This window comes from Capra hircus, chromosome 26 (assembly GCF_001704415.2).
Source record: "Capra hircus breed San Clemente chromosome 26, ASM170441v1, whole genome shotgun sequence".
In the NCBI taxonomy this organism is placed as follows: domain Eukaryota; kingdom Metazoa; phylum Chordata; class Mammalia; order Artiodactyla; family Bovidae; genus Capra; species Capra hircus.
The window spans coordinates 12,675,701-12,696,034 of NC_030833.1; the positions used below are offsets into that span (position 1 = coordinate 12,675,701).

The 20,334-nt window shown below is 43.7% G+C and overlaps 1 protein-coding gene across 4 annotated transcripts; it reads right to left on the reverse strand.

Moving 5' to 3' along the window:
• On the reverse strand, positions 1,727-19,947 carry FAM45A (family with sequence similarity 45 member A). Of its 4 annotated transcripts, XM_018041446.1 has the most exons (9): positions 19,837-19,947; positions 17,010-17,206; positions 15,564-15,643; positions 12,518-12,666; positions 11,466-11,577; positions 9,230-9,330; positions 6,956-7,063; positions 4,745-4,839; positions 1,727-3,265 (listed from the first exon to the last, which is right to left on the reverse strand). In XM_018041446.1, the coding sequence occupies exons 1-9, from the start codon at positions 19,889-19,891 to the stop codon at positions 3,089-3,091; spliced, it is 1,074 nt and encodes a 357-aa protein (XP_017896935.1). In that variant the 5' UTR covers positions 19,892-19,947; the 3' UTR covers positions 1,727-3,088. The 4 variants fall into 4 exon arrangements, with proteins under 4 accessions (XP_017896935.1, XP_017896936.1, XP_017896937.1 ...); XM_018041447.1 differs by lacking the exon at positions 6,956-7,063; XM_018041448.1 differs by lacking the exon at positions 15,564-15,643 and having other exon boundaries at positions 17,010-17,226; positions 19,837-19,932.

The following is a 20,334-nucleotide window of genomic DNA, read 5'->3' on the forward strand; positions in this document are numbered from 1 at the left end:
TAGTCAGGACCACTGGCATCACCCTGGACTCCCCTGCTCCCCCCACCCCATTCAGTAGACTCAGCAGCCAATAGTGTTAAGCCGCTAGAACTCAGCCCCCTGTCTGCCACCACCGTGGCTCAGTCCAACAGCATCCCCTGCTGGTACTGCTCATCAATCCATTTCTAGCCTGCTCTGCTAAACCACAGCTGCTTAAAAGCCTTACACGGCTTCCCAGTACACCAGGATCAAGTCTAAATTCCTTGCCATGGCAGGTAGAAGACTGCCACTCCCGCTGGACTGACATCCATCAGTGTCTCTGAGCCTTCCCACACGCTGTTCCCTCTGTTCCAGGTTAACCTCTCCCTGGCCTTCAAGTCTGACTTGGACGTCAATCACTTTCCTCCAGGGAGCCTTCCAGGATTCACAGGACTGAATTAGGTGCCCCTCCAGTGTGCTCAATGGCACCCCACTCCAATACTCTTGCCTGGAAAATCACATGGACGGAGGAGCCTGGTAGGCTGCAGTCCATGGGGTAGCTAAGAGTCAGACACAGCTGAGCGAATTCACTTTCACTTTTCACTTTCATGCATTGGAGAAGGAAATGGCAACCCACTCCAATGCTCTTGCCTGGAGAATCCCAGGGACGGGGGAGCCTGGTGGGCTGCTGTCCATGGGGTCACACAGAGTCGGAAACGACCGAAGCAACTTAGCAGCAACTTAGCAGCAGCCAGTGTGCTCCCACAGCGCTCATGTCTCACCTAGCACTTGCCACACGGCCATGCCATGGCCTGTTTGCTGACCCTATGCCCCCACAGACAGTGCATCTTGAGAGTAAGAACCATTGTCGTGGGCATCAAGGAAGCCCCAGGATACGATACACAGGGCACAGTGTAGAGTAGGCACCCATGTTTGTGTACTGGGTGGAGGATGTTTCTAACACACCCTGCCCCAAGTCATCTCAGAACACACCTGTGGGGCTTCCCTGGGGGTCCAGTGGTTAAGAACCTGCCTTGCAATGCTAGAGACACCGGTCTGATCTCTGGTCTGGGAAGATCCCACAGGCTGTGAAGCAACTAAGCCCGTGCTGTGGAACTACTGAGCCTGTGCTCTCGAGCCTGGAAGCTGCAACCACTGAAGCCTGTGAGCCCTACAAGCCCACGCTCCACAAGAAGTCCCCGCAGTGAGAAGCCCTCACGCTGCAGTGGAGAGTAGCCACCGCTCACCGAAACTAGAGAAAGCCTGTGTGCAGTGATGAAGACTTACCACAGCCGAAAAAATACATCTTAAAAACAATGCACCTGGGGCTTTCAGTTTTCCCTAGGCCACAATGACAGTTATCTCCAAATTTGGTAAAAGGTGTTTCACCACAGCCTAAAAGGACAAAACCAGTCAAAATGATCTACCAGTCAGCTCCACGTAGCCACAAGTTTCTCCTAAACAAAATGACAAATGTGCAAAGGCTCCAAGTGAAGATTTAGCCACTGATCGATGATACAGTAGTAATGGGAGGACATCTTTTCAAACCTGACACCTGGACCTTACAGTCAGCTCCAGGAAGGGGGCGTGGAGGAGGACCAGGTAAGGAAAGAAGGGCCAAGGCAGGGGTGGAAGGAGCCAGACTGCTTGAACATTCCTATAGGTCTTCGGATAATCCCCAGAGGGTCCGCATTTGACAGAGAGGGTTTTTTCTTTCGTTTGGTTGGAGTGGGGAGAAAGGGCACAATTTATGCCTAAAAGCGCTGAATATCAAAATATTTCACTTTATTTCTGTATCATAAATTTGTCATTTCAACAACTTTGATCATGAGTGAATACAGTAATATATGAAAAAAAGACGGTAAAAAGACGTTATATTCATTTTCATAAAGTGCAGATTTAATTTTCAATTGTTTGCCCCAGTAAACATCATTTCACTTCAAATCCTCCCCTGACACCAACCAAGAAGGGGCTGTTTAAAAATTTTTTCCCTTAACAAATGTCTATCACCCAGGATACATGAAAGATCCAATGAAGACAAGTTTTTCTGCAAACATTTTTCTGGTTAAGATTTCTGAGGACAAGAGTACTGAGTGAAAAAAATAACCTGTTATAATTAATATGAATACATATAACAAGAACATAATTTCGACCCCCATGCTTATTTTGCAATTTTTAGGTCTCCAATTATGAAAAAGGTACCTAACTAAACGAGAATGGATACCTTCATATGTGGCCAAATTATTTTTACTGACGTTGTTTGAAGATATTCTCTAGTTTTGGCCTTTACAAGAAGTTAATTCTCACACTCCCTCACCAATTATATAAGGTTGCTGTTTCAGTCAGACAGACATTTATATTCAAAATGGGCTGCTTCTCTTATGCTACTACATAAGGACTGGCCTCTTTTTTTCAAAAGAATATTGCTAGCAACTAGGTTAATTAAAGAGCACTCATGGCTTAAATTTGCCAAATGCTCACCTCTGCAACAGTATAAATATGGATTATTAAAGTTGTCTACTCAAGTATAAAATCTAGGCAAAACCCTTGTAATATAGGCAAAATATTCAAAGGCGAAGAAAAAAAAATTTCTTTTACAAGAAAGTGCAACTGCAGGGTCTTTTGAATGATCTTCTAGACGGTTCTGCAGAGAACTTAGTAGTTTGGCTCAGAAAGTGGAGTTCCTCATGAGGAATTAAAGTTCTTCCTAGAAGAATTCAAAGCAAACTTTCAGGCAGCTTTCTGAAAATAAATCGTTAGTTTGTGGCTACACAATGAGATAAACTGGAACTTGCAACAATGAAGGCCTTCAAATTTGCTGCGATTTGCGGGAGAACTTGACAGAGCTGCTCTGCTCTTACCCCGGGATGACGGGCTTTTATAAAGTTACATAGATAGGTGGTTACAGCACTTTGTAAACATTGAGAGTAGGCATGAAATTAATCAGATAGGAAATCAGAAGTGTTTTCATGTGTGTTTCAGTGCTTTTTCAGGTCAAATTACAATGCTTTCAAATAAAACATTAAAAATATAACATTTTCTTGGTTATTTCCAGTATTTTACATAGTTAATGGATAATCATGGTGCTAGGGCTTTAGATCAGTCATCAGTGATACATTCTGTCCCACCGTCAGATTTTTAGCATTTGCTCCGCGGCTGCTAGATGGTAGAGGAAGTTTTCTGTGGCTGGTGGAAATCGTCTTTGCTTTAGTGCCTCATAATTGAGCACTCGCTTTTCTCCATCATCCGAAACTTCTGAAAATGGAGCCAGGTTGGTGAAGATTTCTTTTGTTTTTAGGGAGATATCCTTTAATAGAATAGGAAAATATACAATACACTCGAGTCCAAAAATTTGAATAGCTCTCCAGAAATTTTCCTGCTATTTTTTAAGTTTATCAGACTAATTCTATCTGTAAATTATAAAAAATGCAACAAATTTAAAACAACAAAAAATAAATGTCACGGCTAACTTTGCACAGCAGCGGTGGTGGGAGTGGGGGGAATATTTTAACCTTTTTTTTTTTTTTAAAGTGCACAACTCAGTGGCGTTTTAAGTACTTTCATCATGTTGTGCAGCCATCACCACTACCCATTCCCAGAACTTTCTCATCATCCTAAACCAAAACTCTGTACACATTAAACAATAACCCCCCACCGGCCCCTCTAGACCCTGACAATCACCATTGTACTTTCTGCCTCTATGAACTTGCCTATTCTATTAATAGGTACTAGTGGAATCAAAACATCTGTCCTCGTGACTGGCGTCCTTCACTCAGCATAACGTTTTCAAGGCTCATGCATGCTGTAGCACACGCCAGCGCTTCATTCTAAGGCTGAATAACATGCCACCATGTGTGCACACCACATGTTGTTTACCTATCCGTCCGCTGATGAACATATAGGCTGTTTTTACCTTTTGGCCATTGTGAATAACGCTACTATGGACACGGGTACATAAATATCTATTTGAGTTCCTGTTTTCAATTTTTAATATAGAATTACCAAATCTATATTAACGCTGTGTTTGGCTCTTTGAGGAATCTGCTATTGTTTTTAGAACAAATCTCTTCCCAGAGTCCCCTCCTACCTGGGATGAGCAGCCCAGCACCCGCCACACAGGCTTTCCTTCCCCTTCACCGACTGACATTCCCTTTGGGACGCTGAGTGAGGACTCAGCAGGGCTCGCATTAAAGTCACGTGTCTTTCCTGGTTTGCTGATATCATTAATTCATTTGGACATTTTTGAATTCTGAATACATACCAGGCACTACGTCATACATTATACTGAACCATCTATGGATCACTTTTAGTCCATGAAAAACACTGTAATTCAAAACTCAAATTTACACATTTCACCAACACTGTTTTCACTCTAATGCTGACAGTGGAATGGGTGGGTAGTGACCCTCTGTCCAGTAGGACAGTCACAAGAATCTGGGTTCTTGGGACAAAACCTGCCCGCCCTTCCAGGCCATGGCTGGATGGGCCACCAGCACTGAGAGAAAGGCGTGGCTGGCAAGTGCCCACCAAACCTGTGGCCCCGCCCGCCCCTTGGCGGCTACAGCTTTCACAACAACTGCCTCATGTGGGCAGCAGCCCCCTGTATCTGTCTCTCCCTGGAGCCTGGTGACCGACTGGCTTATCTTCACTGGGCCCATCCTGAAGACCTCCTCTGAGCAGCTGCCCATGGGCCTCTCCACTCACTTCACTACGTGGGCAGCAGATAACCTGCCGCTGCCAAGCAGGACTTTTCGGGACCCTGTCGGTGGGAAGATGAAGGCATTACCTGTATTACTTGGCTGTCTGACTTCTCTGGATCTTCTGCCGACTGGACAATTAACTGACCAATTTCTTTATGCAGTTTGCCCATTGTCATGGCCTCTGGTGAGATCAAGAAGAATATGTTATGTGAATGTTTAGACATTTACAAAATGAAAAATAATCATCTACATGACAACCCAAACGACTGTACAGAGGGGATTCTGAAAAAACAATTGACAAGCCCCCACATCTCCATCCTGTTACTACACACAGATGAGATGGTTGGATGGCATCACTGACTCAATGGACATGAGTTTGAGTAGGCTCCGGGAGTTGGTGATGGACAGGGAGGCCTGCTGTGCTGCAGTCCATGGGGTCGCAAAGAGTCGGACATGACTGAGCGACTGAACTGAACTGACTACACACAAATACGACGACACAACAGAAGGCAAGGCACGATCATGATTTATATACTTCATGTCCAAAGTAAAAATACACCAACGCCCGACCAAAATTCTGGTAAGAACTTTTTCTTTCTAGACAAAAACCTAATGAAAACTGACTACATGTAGGTTGTGATTGTAAGCCAAGAGCCTGACTTTCCTGTCCACGTCTTCACAGTTGGGAATTCACGTTTATCTTTCTGGCAGGAATATTGTGAAAGCAGTGCTTCCTGTCAGTTCTGCAGAAGCATCTCAACAACCACGGTGTAAAGGCCCTTAGGAATGAGCCAAGGCAGCAACCTAAGTTACAGTAATTATGGGCTGACCAAAAAGTTCGTTCAGGTTTTTCTGTAACGAACTTTTTAGGCAACCCAGTATCTACATTGCTATTTTCTGCAGCAAGAAGGTTAACAAGAGATTTCTGTTTAACACTCGAGAGGGACAGACTCCACTGAGCCCATTTCATTGACTCAGAGCCGCAGGGCACAGCAGGGAGCGGCCATGCTTTCCGGTCCTAACGCTTCAGCAGTTTCAGTGGCCCTGGCCACAGCTAGTTTTCTACCACTCCAGCTTTACAAAGGGCAACATTTCCAAAAGACCTGATACTATATTTTGAATTTTTCACCATGAATATGTATTATGCTTATAATTTCCAAGTGAATTAAGAGAAAACAAGTTTTAGCTCTATTAATTGGAGGTTGCTAGATAAAGCCTCACATAATCAGAACCTAGCTAACAAATATCCCTCACTGGCTAGCATTCACCTGCTCCCAATTTTAGGAGAAAGATAAAATGACAACACAAAAGCTGTTACTGGTAATTCTCATCTAAAACCAAGACTTCACAATGTCCTGGGCTCAAAATGTGTAAAACCCAAACCTTTTCTACTTTATGCAGCTGTAATTTAGGATGATTTACAGTTTCCAGAAGTGACCCTATGACACTAGAGCACCCTTTCTTGGTCTTTAGCCTCCAAGAATATTCATTCCCTGGCGTTTGCTGAGACATTGTTCAAAAAGATTTTCCACACAGGAGTCATATTCAACCCTTGCGTAGTAAAAGATGGCTGCACACTCTTTGATACTTTGTCCCTCATGAGGTGGAGTCTAAATTCTTTTCCCTTAATGACCTGCTTAAACAAACAGAATACAGAGGAAGTGACGGTATGTGACTTCCGAGACTAGGTTGCAGAAGATACTGCGGCCCCCTGTCTTGAATTACTGTTGGGGTGACCAGCAGTCACGTGCTGAGAACACTCAAGCTGTGCTAGGGAAAGGCCCCTGTGGTGTGGCCGCCTGTCCACCGCCGTGTGAGCAAGCTTGGAAAGGGATCCTCTTCGCCCCAGCTGAGCTGTCCTTTGACCGCAGCCCTGGCAACATCTTGATTAAAACCTCATGAGAGACCCTGAGCCAGAACCTCCTAGCTAAGTCCCTCCTAAATTCTTGCCCACCAAAACTTTGAGATAATAAGTATTTGGTGTTTTAAATCACAGTGTTTAGCAGTCATCTGTTATGCGGCAATAGATAACAAATACACTTTGTTTAAACAGAAAAGTGGAGAAACAAGAGGAACAGACCATTGATCTTACTCATATATACATACCATACAGCATAAGCACTCACACGTATCCTTAACCGTTAGGTCTACTGGAATGAGTGCTGTGTTCTAGACACAGAAAAATCCATCCAGCACAACAGGTGAGTACTTAGTATTTAAGCAATGAGAATCAGCCTAAAAAATACAACTGTTTTTGGCTTATATCCAGTGTCAACAACAGAGAACAGAGAACTAACCTTTTGCGAGCGGGGCAATGGTGATCTCACTGTCTGCCAGATTCACAAACACATCGTACAGGTCTGATCTATTGCTCACCTCCAAGTCCACAAATCCAGCGATGTAACCTGTGTTACAGGGAGGACTAGCATTACTGGAGAAGGAGGAAATCACACTGTGAAGATACCAAAACGGGAGTGAGTCTAAGAGCTCATCAGCTGCTTTTCTTCTCTGCGTTACTTATCCAGGGCATTTAAGCTGTATCCGTGGTATTTCTTAAGGTGACATTATTGCCAACTGTCTGAAGAAACTCACACACCCCTCAGAATGTCCCCAAATTAGATTTCATGTCAAGGAAGAAGACTGAAGTAGAGCATCAGCGTTTTAGTTGCCGCTATTTGGGTCAAGAATGACAGAGGAGGGGATTCCCTGGTGGTCCAGTGGTTAGGACTCGGTGCTTTCACTGCTGGGTCCCGGGTTCAATCCTTGGTTAGAGAACTAAGATCCCACAGGTCTTTCTTTATCTGCGCGGTCAAATAAAAAATTAAGTCTTTAAAAGCGAGTGACAGAGAAAACAGCGTGTAGCAAGGATTCTCTTGACCACTGTCCCCTCCCAGGTCTCTGTTGCCAAGAAGTCACAGCCAAATACTCAGGTTCCTCAGGGATAGCATGGAAGAAACAGCATCATCGTCACCAACTTTAGATCAGATACAATAAACACTAGAGGAATCAAAGCAACTCAAGAATCAGCAGACTGGACTTCCAGGTGGTCCAGCGGTTAGGAATCCACCTGCCAATGCAAGGGACATGGGTTTGACCCCTACTCCAATAAGATTCCACATGCCATGGGACAACTAAGCCCATGGGCCGCAACAGCTGAAGCCTGTGTGCCCCAGAGCCCATGAGCCGCAACGAGAGAAGCCGCCGCAATGAGAAGCCTGCGCACCTCAACTGGAGAGCAAACCCCGCTCGCTGCAACTAGAGAAAGCCTGGGTGCAGCAGCAGACCTAGTACAGCCAAAAACAAATGAGCAAAAAGGAGTCAGCAGACTTTTGGAACTGGTGTTAAAGGTTCCCTGACTTTAGACTTCACAGATCAATACAATTAAAATAAACTGTTTTTTTGGACCAATTTTACTTTACCAAGTGAGGACATTTAAAAAACAACGGCGGTAACAAAAGCAAAAACCTACCACAGAGCACCCAGACAAAGATTCCCTCAGGTATAAGAAAATGTGATATATGATGACCAAAGTCATGTATCAAATATGGTTCATAAAACCATGATTTCTATGATATATAAAATCATATATCAAATATTAAAAAAAAATGATACTGCAGATTCCTGGAGAGAGAGGACACTATTCAGTAAGTGTTCCTGAGCCAAGTTGCTATCCAGATGGAAAAAACTAAAATAGTGAAACTCACATCCTACTTACAAAAATAGTAATTACAGGTAGATTAAAGGCTTAAATGAAGAAAAAAACTATATAAATTTTTACAAGAAAATATAGGAGAATATCTTTCTGCCATTGGGATAGAAATTTTCTTAAACAAAATATAAAAGATAAAATCATCAGTCTAAAAACACCCCAACACATTAAGATTTCTATTCATCAAAAGATACCATGAGGGGAGACTTCCCTGGCAGTCCAGTGGCTAAGTCTATGCTTCTACTGCAGGGGGTATAGGTTCAATCCCTGCTCAGAGAACTAAGATCCCACAAGTCTTGAAACATGCCCCACTCCATAAAAAGGAAAATGAAAATGGTGGTTACTTTTAGGTGATTTTGTGTATTTTATCAATTTCTTTTAATTTTATAATTTTTATTAGAGTATAATTGATTTACAACGTTTTATTAGTTTCAGGTGTACAAATTTTTTTAATTAAAAAAACTTTTTAAGGGAAAAAGCAACTGGCTGCATTTACCAAAGAAATACTAAATAATCAATACTAAATAATCATTCCCCTTGCTATGTTGTGCTTAGTCGCTCAGTCGCGTCCAACTCTTTGCAACTCCAACGAGTGCAGCCCACCAGGCTCCTTGGTCCATGGGAATTCTCCAGGCCAGAATACAGTGGGTTGCCATGCCTTCCTCCAGGGAATCTTCCCAAACCAGGGATTGAAGCCAGGTCTCCCACATTGCAGGCAGATTTTTACTATCTGATCTACCAGGAAAGGGCAACATTCCCCTTAGGAATGCTCTAAAATAAAAACAAAACAAAATCCTCCCCCAAACAAACAACAACCCTGGTTAAAGCTGAGCTTCTCCTCCCCGGGGAGCCTGCTGCCTACCTGGGCACATCTGTAGGGCTTCCAGTTCATCGGCATCCAGGTGCACGTAGGAGTGAAGTATGGTCCAGTCCTGTCGATGCCATACCAGGGCAGGCAGAGTCCTGGGGAACCAAAGTGAGAACACAGATGGCTGTCAGCCCACCCCTGGGACTCTGCCCGTCCTGTTCCCTCTTCTGGGGGAGGAAACTGGCTTCCGGATGCAGAAGAACAAACGCTCACTGTGCCAACACCTCAAGGCTTCAAAGTAAAGTAACGCAGCGTTTTGCTGTTGTTTAGTTGCTCAGTTGTGTCCGACTCTTTGTGACCCCGTGGACTGTAGCCCACCGGGCTCCTCTGTCCATGGGATTTCCCAGGCGAGAAAACTGGAGTGTTGCCATTTCTTTCTCCAGGGGATCTTCCTGACCCAGGGATCGAACTCCCGAGTCTCCTATACTGGCAGGTGGATTTTTACCACTGAACCACCAGGGAAGCCCAAGTGTTTTAAACACCACTTCTGGGGTCTGATAAGCTACAAAAAACTGAAGGTATTCGTTTCGAAAGATCTCCATGGTGGAAAGAAAGTGAAAGTCAAGTCGCTCAGTCATGTCCGACTCTTTGCGACCCCATGGGCTGTAGCCCACCAGGCTCCTCCATCCATGGGATTCTCCAGGCAAGAACACTGGAGTGGGTTGCCATTTCCTCTTCCAGGGGATCTTCCCCACCCAGGGATCAAACCCGGGTCTCCCGCGTTGTAGGCAGATGCTTTATCGTCTGAGCCAAAAGGAATGATGCTTTTAAAGTGTTCCCCCGTGGCCCAGTGATTAAGACTCTGCCTTCCACTGCAGGGGGTGCGGGTTCCATCCCTGCTTAGGCAGTATCCCACATGCCTCATAGGGCAGCCAAAACAACAGTAATAATAAAGCGCTCTTCCCAATGCCCCACTCTGCAGGCCACCACAGAAGCGGTCTGGGGGTAAAATCCAAAGTGGGCCCTGCAAGCAAGAAATTTTTTTGAAGCCTCCCATTTCATATTTAAAATTCCAGCCAAACTTGCAAACTACTTTGTGTTTGTTTTTATACGAAAATAAGTTTTCTTAAAAAACTTCCAGTGAGACAGCTACTTCATTCAGGAAGAAGTATGCGTTGAATGCACCTGTGGTTTTGTGAACCCTCTGGTGGCCTACTAGACATCTCAGAAACTGAGGACACTCAGGTTTGCATAAATGTAGAGGAAGAGGGAAAATGGGTGGAAAAACACAGAATTTGGGAGTGAGAGCAGGATAACAATTCTGGTCCCATTACTGTGACCTAAGGCAATCACCATCCTAACAACCGTAGTCATTTCTAGAGTGCACACTATGTGCAAGGCACGTGCTGAGCATGTTACACAAATTATTTCCAATCCTGAAACCAAGCTTAAGAGGTAGGTATTACCAGCTTCATTTCACAGATAAAGAAACTGAGGTGTAGAAACATTACATATCCTTTACGTGGTCACAAGGCTAAGAAGTTGTCTCCCAGGACTTTACCCCAGGTCTTTCTGCCCAGCAAGCCTTTTTTCTTCTCAGTATCTAACCACTTAGCCTCGATCTGCTTATCTATACACAGGGCAGTCACACTTCCTCCCAGGGTTCTTCTTGTGAGTAAGTCTAATGCATCCAAGTGGCTTACACAACGCCTCACATACAGTGAACAGCATAAATGCTAGCTCCTCTGCTTTTACAAAAGAATCTAAGAACGAATCTAAGTTAGATTTGGCAAAGAAAACAAAACAAATCTATATTTACTCTATAAATAAGAGTCTGGGATAAAACATAACGGAAGAACAACTTGCCAAAAACAGGGGTCAGGCAACTACGGCCCATGAGTGCGCTGCCCTTCTTTGCATGCAAGGTTTCACTGGAACACAGCCATGCTCATTCATCTATGCATGGGCTGTCCATGGCTATTTTTATGCAACCTATGGCAGGTGAGTAATTGGGACAGAAAGCATATGGCTACAAGGCTGATATCTACTCTCTGGCAAGAGAATGTGTGCAAACTTCCTGCTCCAAAATATTCACATTTCAAAATTTAAAGAAGACTCTGTTCAAACTCAGTGACCTTGAATATGAACTCTAAACCCAAGTGGCATTTCACCCCTAAGCTAACACATCTTATTTATTCCAACATGCAAAGCAACAGGGCCCACAGTGACACAGAGGACCCCAAAGTGGCTGCCAACAAAGCTTACACTTGTTAATGATAAGAGATCATACCTGGTAAACTCCTGGACAGCTTCTATTTTGGGATGATAGACGACAATTCTTTTCTTTAGCATCAGTGCTGTGTGTAAGATAACAGTTTCCATTCCAAACTGAGATACAATGTCTTAAAACAAAAAAAATTATGAGTGCATTAAACATTATATAAGGAAATCAAGTTTTTATCAGAAATAATTCTTATCACATGAACGCCTAATTATTTTCAATACAGAGACTAAATTTTGGTAAATGTTATAAGTACAGAAGCACCTTAGTTGGTGGATGGTCGTATCACTCCGTACATTTGCTCCCCAGGATGGGTGCTACAGTAGCTACACCCACTCCCACGAGGGACTGGATGCTGGGTGCAGAGGTGAAGCCAGATTCACAAGAAAGGGGAATTATATGAAGGGAATCTCCATCTTTGGGGTTGTGAAAGCTTAAGCTTAAGAAAAAAGGTTCACTGATCCCCCAAACCTACATACACATCACTGCACAAGTCCTTGTGAGAGACAGCTGGACAAACACCTAACACCTCAACAGGGATGCTTAGAAACCATACGAAACAGTGGGATCAGGGATGAGAATGAAGGCCAGCATCGCCCGCAGAATCCTCTTTCTTTCCTTGTTTAAGGACACAAACTCTTGGCTCAGCTCTAGGCTGGACTTTCCAGCGAGGAAAAAGAGGCAGGGAGTTAGACTGGGAACTGGGGCAGCGGCTTTAGCTCCCCCACAGGAAGAGGTCACTGCTAAAATCTAAGGAAAGGAAAACGATGGAAGTCAGTGGAGACTTCGACCTGCGAACTTCAGCATGCAGATGAAAGAACTCTCTATAGACAGCTGGAATCATATGGAAAGAAACACCACACAAGTCTGCATTCCTGACAGAGTTCTAACCACATAAGGAAATGGAGAACTACCTTCCCGCACAGGAAACAAATATCATGTAGATGAAAACATGTGGAAAGAGGAAATAACACTCTAATGTGAGACTGTCCTTGGCCTGGGGTTTTGTTATTGTTGGGATGGGTTTTTGTTTCTTTTTCGCATCTTTTTTTTTTTTTTACCTTTGATGGAACCTGCAAGGTATGCCTTTCGGGTATCAAAGTCCTTGCTAAGGAAAGAGCCATTTTCTTCACTCTGGCATATCCCCTTCGTGAGAACCGCGATGTAACTCTCCATCATCTTAACTGGACTCCCATGCTTCAGGTACATTCTGTGAAAAAGGACAAAAAAGCAAGCATGCTTCTAGTTAGCATAGACCACCTGGGGTAACCCACCAAGGCCAGGCATGGGTACATTCTAAAGAACCTGAGCCAACTTGCTAACATACTTCTGAATGCCTGTATCTTTTCATGACATGGTTACTTCCATAAATTTACTTGGAAAACATATTAAAAAATTAAACCACCACTGGAGAAACCTTCAACAGTTCTGTGAAGTCAGCTCTCGTTACATCTGGGGAGGCCAGGTGAGGTCCACTTAGGCAAGAGAATGAACTAAGGACTTCCTGAGGCCCCGCTGTTCTCAAGAATACTGAATCCTTATCTGTTTTTATGTCTTACATTCACAGGTGGTGTCGTTGGGCGTAACAACTCTGTTTTATTGCTGGATTTCCTTTCATAAGAAAGGAGTTTATGCATTGTCCACAGAGAAAGCAACAATTAGCTGTAGAACATATATTTACTATTGGAGTTCTCAGAGGTAGCTATATTTAGATAATTAAGAAATAAAACTCCTCTAAATTTCTGGTGATAAATACACACTAGATACATTCATTAAATTAAAAAGGTCCAGAAAATGCTGACAGGAAGCCGGCTACATTTACAGCTCACATGTGATATCAGGCCCTTCCCCTGCAATCTCTTCCTGTGAGAAACTAAATGTGAACTCTTCTAGAGAAGCAGGCCTGGGTCTACTTGAGCATTTTAGTAGCTGAAGGGGTACAAAATTGGGATGAACATAAAATAACTGTTTAAGACAGCTCACTTGAAAACTATATTTATTGTAGATTAAGTGAAAAAAAAAGCATGGGATTTAACTGCTTGTTAAATTTCATCAACTGTCAGTGTTTTAAAATTATTTTTGTGCACACACTGGGGGAAATGAGGCCGAAGGTAATGAATATGGTGAACTGTCATGTAGAGAAAACAGTCAACCCCATGAACTCATCCAGTGCTTATAGATGAAGAAAACAGCTCCAGTAAGACATAAGGAAGGCAAGTTCAGGAGCTGCCCTGGGGTGGGGGGTGAGGAGGAAGAACTGGAGACTGGGAACTGGGAAAAGAGGGGACTTAGACTTCACTGTACACCCTTTGGTGTTATTTGCATTTCTTTTTATTATGTGCTTACATTACCACTACCAAAGCAGAGCACAAAACCAAACGGCACCATTAAAATGATTACATATTTGAAAAACAAAATAAAATTTCATTTTAAAAAATTAATTTAAAATTATAAAAAGGGGTCATGGCAGTGGGCCCAGATCCCACAGAGGGAATGGACCCTGCCATGTGGGGACTCCCCGCCCACTGTGTACAGCATGCCATGAAGGGCACCTCTCACCAGAAATGGGAGAGGGCACCTTCCTGCCATCAAAAAGTGCTTTTCTAACTAACACAACATTGTAAATCAGCTATACCTTAGTAAAAATTAAAAAAGGAAAGTGAAAAAGTGTTTATCTCTGTGTGTGTAAAGAGGCACATGTGTTCATGGGGAGCCTGAGTGTGAGTGCAGAGAGCACGTGCGTGTGGACAGGTGCCAGGGCAAACACTTGAGGGTGTCAGCGGGGGGCGGGCAGAGGAAGTGGTTGGCATCAGCTTGAGTCCTCATTCCTGTTTTAACTGTGACAGGAGAGAATTCAGAGTGTGACAATGTCACAGCACGGCACAAGCTGAGAAACTCTCTGGGCTTCCTCCAGGGCAGGAAGTATGGTCTAAAGCTACCTGGCCTTTAGAGGCCCAGAAGGGCCCAGAATATCTCCCAGCGAATTCAGCTGAGCAACCTAATCTCAACTCAATCAAATGAAATGGGAGTCCACCGTCTGTTCAAAAACACCTCTGCAGTGTCTTTAGTTTATGGCTTCCAGATAGTGACCCTAACAGTAACAATCTCCCTTTGCATCAGTGCCTTATTTGCAGACAGCTGTGTCTATTCCACAGTAAGCCACACTCCTAGAATTTATCTCATGGAGAGCAAGAAGTTTTTATCACAGCTGACTGCAAAAACAGTAAAACTTCGTTTTGTCAAAATATACCCTAACTGTAACATTTAGATCATGAGACGGTATTCTTACACTTTGTGTATGTGTGTGTATACATATATAAAAATGGCAAAAATGCAACCATTTGTCAGGCTTATAGTGTGAAAAACAAAAACAACGCCTCTTATCCCGCCCCCCCCCCAAAAAATCTACATACTGGATGTAAACCTGAGGTTAACACATAACACTGTCACTAGATAGAATTATAATTCTATCTAGTGACAATATTAGGAAAAAAAAAGCAAAACCCGAAACCCTGCAAAAGTCTTGTTTAAAGAAAAAGATAATGTCTCTCATATATAAGAGAGATTTCATTAATGTCACTAGATACACTTATCAAGCCAAGAAAGCGAACTAGTATACTTAATTTTTTCAACACTTGTGAAACTGAAGGAGTCCACTAGAATCATGATTAACCAGTTCATCAGTTTCTCAGCTCCTTAGCATTCCAGATAAAAAATATTTTCCTGTCCTTAAGCATAATTCAAAATGCCTGTTAGCCTTCCCCAATGACTCCCACACACAGACTGACACAGATGAACCAGCTTACCACTTCCGTCCTAAGGAAAGTTCCAGCTTGGAAATGAGCAGAAGCAAAATGCCAAAAGTGGCAAGTGACTCAAAATACCCAGCACCTACATCAGTTGCGCAAACTGCCTTTTCTCCCCCCGGTCTATTATTTTCCCTGATAACAGGAGCAGTACCATAGAAGTAAGACAAAATTCCTCTTTAGAAAACAGTGTCCAAACAGAAGGCTGAAATACGCTTCCTCATGTAGAAATCTGCTACATGACTATTGAGTAAGAGCCTCACTTTTGTATATTAGCATTTAATACAGTTTTCATACAGACCTACACAATATCCTAGTGAAGGCGGCATATTTCTCTGGATTAAAATCTTTGGCGGTCAGAACAATAGAAAAATGAGTCACCTGTCCAAAACAAACAAAAAAAAGCACACTCTTTAAAGACACTTTAATAGAATTAATCTTTATTACTACATCCTAACAAGCCTCTTGTATAAGACAAACCAGCATTAAAAAGAAAAGACCAAAATGTAACAAGTCCTCACTTGCCTCTTTATACTTTTATGTGCATATTATTTATAAATATATACACACATAAAAAATATTTTATGTGTGTATATATACATAAAAATTATATATACATATATTTAATTTCCTTTTAGTTAGAATTCTTTTCCTCAAAAACATAAAAATATTTCAAATGTCAGAAATGTGAGTTTTTATTTAAAACCCCCTATCCTCATCAAAGCAGAATTAGGAATGCTATATCAGACCTACCACTTAGTGACTATTTTTCATTAATGAAATAGAAGGATGGAAAACAACATATATCTGTTTCAGTAAAAATCATACAGTTCCGCAAATATTCAAGTCTCTGTAGGGTGTTATATAGGCTAAAGGGCATTGTTTTAACCTTCATTTATTCATATGCCTCGATTACTATACACACAAATTTCTGATCATCATATACCTGTTATTCCCATTAGTATCTTTTTACAATTCACATTTTCTAATTATTAATCTGTTTTGTCTTAAACCTCTTACAGTTTCTAAATTGTTGCCTTCCTGTTTACTTTAAATGTAATTCCTTACATTTAAACTGGTATCCTGAACATGCTTCACACCATCTGGTGCTGACTATAGAAATAGCCCCGAAATGCTAAAAGAAGTCGTCACCCGGAAGCCGACCAGGGGCTCGGCCACTCCGTACCAATATTCTTTTCTCTGAGAAACCCTGCTAGTTGTGCAGGACTAGGAAAGTCCAAAACGACCACATACTTACTGGCTTTTAGCCTGTCACCTTGATGGTGTCCATATCAAATGACACACACACACACAGTCTACTGAACACACAAATTTCCTTAGTTATCTTCTCTATTCTTAACATCCCCTTATCAAACATAAACCAATAAAAAAGTTTTCTTAACCAGGATAATTATATCCTTCAAAATAGTTTTTAATTACAGAAAATTACTTCTTCCCACTTTTAATCAGAGTCAAGGCTTTGAAAACTCTTCTACATTTCTACTCCAAGTGTAACCTGGGAAAAGCTTCTCTATACCAACCACAGGTCAATCAAACAACATATATACACCAATCAACGTAATGATTGAGAGTGAAATGTGAAAGAGAACATTCCCGATTAAAATCATATATTTAATATTTTCCCAAAACATATTACGAATGAGGAACTCTAAAGCTAAGGGTTATTGGAATAATCTTACATCACTTAGAATATTTTTCCATTTTGTTGACCCTCCTACAGTCATACCTTTTTCAAAATGGAAGAATCTGGAACTTCAACTGTCGTGATATAAAACCATGTTCTTCTGTACTGACCAAAGACGAAGGGATGGAGCAGTTTGTTTTCATCTGTAAGGCAGCATTTTCTCAGCAGCAGATTCCTTAAAGTAGCTGTGGTGGAAGGGTAACACCACACCCACAGAACTTCTCCATTTGTGTCCTTTTCTACGGTGGAAAGATGGTCACTGTGAGAATGTCAAACAGCAGCAAGGAAGTGAATTGATTGGTTACTTATAAGCACTTCGTGGAATCAGTTTCAACACCCCATTCTACAAAGAAGCCCAGAGCATGTGAGATCCCCACCCCCCCCATCCCTCAGTTCTCATCTACCTCTCCTGGTCCCATTAGCTAGCTCTCCTGAGCTCGAATTTTAGGCCACCTGAAGCAGAAGCTTTTCTAACAATTCATGAGTGAAAATGTAGCTTTAGAGGTTTGGTAGGGTCTTCCCTTGGAGAAGGCAATGGCAACCCACTCCAGTACTCTTGCCTGGAAAATCCCGTGGACGGAGGAGCCTGGTAGGCTGCAGTCCATGGGGTCGCTAAGAGTCGGACACGACTGAGCGACTTCACTTTCACTTTTCACTGTCGTGCATTGGAGAAGGAAATGGCAACCCACTCCAGTGTTCTTGCCTGGAGAATCCCAGGGACGGGGGAGCCTGGTGGGCTGCCGTCTATGGGGTCGCACAGAGTCGGACACGACTGAAGTGACTTAGCAGCAGCAGCAGTAGCAGCAGCAGGGTCTTCCCTATCTCCTCCCATACAAATTCTCATAAACTTATAATCATTTTACCTTAAAATCTAGTTGGAAGTATGTTTAATAAATACATAGAAAGGGTTTGTTGAAAACTGAAAATTAAGAAAATGGGGAAATCTCTGTTATATCATGCTATGTACTGATAGTATGAAGTCTATATTTAAAATTTTAATAATAATGGTTAAACAGTGATACATGAAGTTTCACCAAAGTCAACACCTCAGTAACAAAATAGGAGCAATTTCTAATAAAAACAACTCCAGGCAAAAAACAGCCTAAAATTTAGAGAAACAGTAACTGAACATATATCAGTAAAAATCCAGTTTTTCATCAACAGACTTAAAAAAAAAAACCTTTTATTATGAAAATGTCAAGTATAAAACAAAAGTAGAGAATGATAAAATGAACCTCCATCACTCAGCTTCAGCAATTATCAACACCTGGTCCTCCTCCAGTCATAAGGGGAAGGAGCCCCATTATTTTAAGCCAATCCCTTTTAAATTCATGTAAACATGAAAAAATTTTTTTAATGAATTGAAAATGCAGCTAGTCATCTTTTTCTTTGCTGATACCAGATAAAGTCTTGGTTTAATTCAGTCTTAACTCAAAAGTACCTTCAAGGACTAAGAAGTCTTAACGACAAGGACTAAGAAGTCTTAACGACAATTGCTCAGTCATGAGTGACTCTTTGGGACCCCATGGACTATACAGTCCATGGAATTCTCCAGGCCAAAATACTGGAGTGGGGATCTTTCCAACCCAAGGATTGAACCCAGGTTTCCCGCATTGCGGGCTGATTGTTTGCCAGCTGAGCCACAAGGGAAGCCCAAGAACACTGGAGTGGAAGATGTCTTAGGTACTTAGGTTTTGTTTTGAAACAGTTTTAAAATCACATTAGAAATGAACACAGAAAAAAAAAAAAAAAAAAGAAATGAACACAGAATCTGTTCCCAGATAAATGCACTCCTTTGAGACAGTGAAAATAATCAGCAACATTTAGTCACATTTCCACCAGTTTTGCTAAATCCAAGCAACTTACTTGTGCACTAGGGTTTAGGTATATGTGAAAATCTCTGGAGAATATTTTTGCAAAGGACAATGGCATGCAGAGAACGACAGACGTTCACCTAAACCAACCCCATGCTCACTGTCGCTGTAGGATGGACGTTGCTTCAAAAACCATTGCACAAGTCTCGGGCATGCATTTCCGGCACCCCAAAGATCCTAACGCACTTCCTTATACATTGATTTCCTCAAAAGAAACTGGGATTCCACCCACTATGATGATATTACATGTTACATGCACGACTTCTCTCTTCGGAGGCAGGCAGTCTCCCCTGGTATGAGGTGGGGCTCTGGGGCTAGACTGCAAGGGTTCCCCTCCTGGGTCCACCACTTCCTAGGGTGCCTTCTTGCACAAATGACACCCTGGGCCTCCATCTGCTCCATGAAGTGGGCATCAAACATTAGCCAGACCCCCTGGAGCCGAGGTGAGAATCAAACGGGAAACAATCGATGCAGAACGCGCAACACCCCGGGCCTGCAGCAGGCCACTGCATCTGGAACCGCTCGATCACATGACTGGGGCCAGCCGGGCGCCGGGGTGGCGCCCGTCTCTGCATCGCTCAGAGGGACCCCGGCCCTGCAGCCTCACATACGTGCGGCCTGCAAGCTGCCCTCGGCCTCTCCGGGGACTCGCCTGAACAACTCGGTCAGCTTTCATGTCCAATCTCGTCTGCAGCCCAGAGCACCCAGGAGGACTTCCCTCATAGAACTCTGGAGGTCTCCGGGGTCCCCCCGCCCTGCCTCCCAGCCCGGGCAGGCCCCAAACAAGGCCGCGGGCGCACGGGCCCAGGACTGCAAGCCCGGCCCCTGCGCCGAGGAGGTCGGGCCCACAGTCCCCAGCCCAGGCCCAACTTGGAGGGGGCCGCGCTCTCCCCACCGCTGGCGGTGCTGCAGGCCTCGGGAGCAGGGCTCGCCCCGGGCCCAGGCGGAGACGGAATTGGGTGCGGGCCTGCGGGGCAGGGTGCCTGTGTCCTCACCGATCAGCCCGACTCCGAGCATCAGCTGAGTGTCCGCAGCCTCGGTAGCAGCCATTTTCCGCCGCAGCCGCCGCCACCTCAGAGCGCAAATCCTCGCTCCCAGCCCGTAGACCCCGCCCCTCCTCCTGACCCGCCCACGCAGGAGCCCCACCCGCTCGCAGGCCCCACCCTCCAGGCCCCGCCCCTCGCCCTCATCCAGGCCCCGCCCCCTGCCCTGAAGACACCTCCTCCCTGACCCGCTCTCCCGGACTTCCTGCCTCTCCAGTTACTTTCGCCCCAGGCGACTCACCCTCGAGTCTTGTCTCCTGTCTCTAACCCAGATCTTCATCCTCTGCCTCCTCAGTTCAGTTCAGTTCGGTTCAGTCGCTCAGACCTGTCTGTCTCTTTGCGACCCCATAGACTGCAGCACGCCAGGTCTCCCTGTCCATCACCAACTCCCGGAGTTGACTCAAACTCATGTCCATTGAGTTAATGATGCCATCCAACCATCTCATCCTC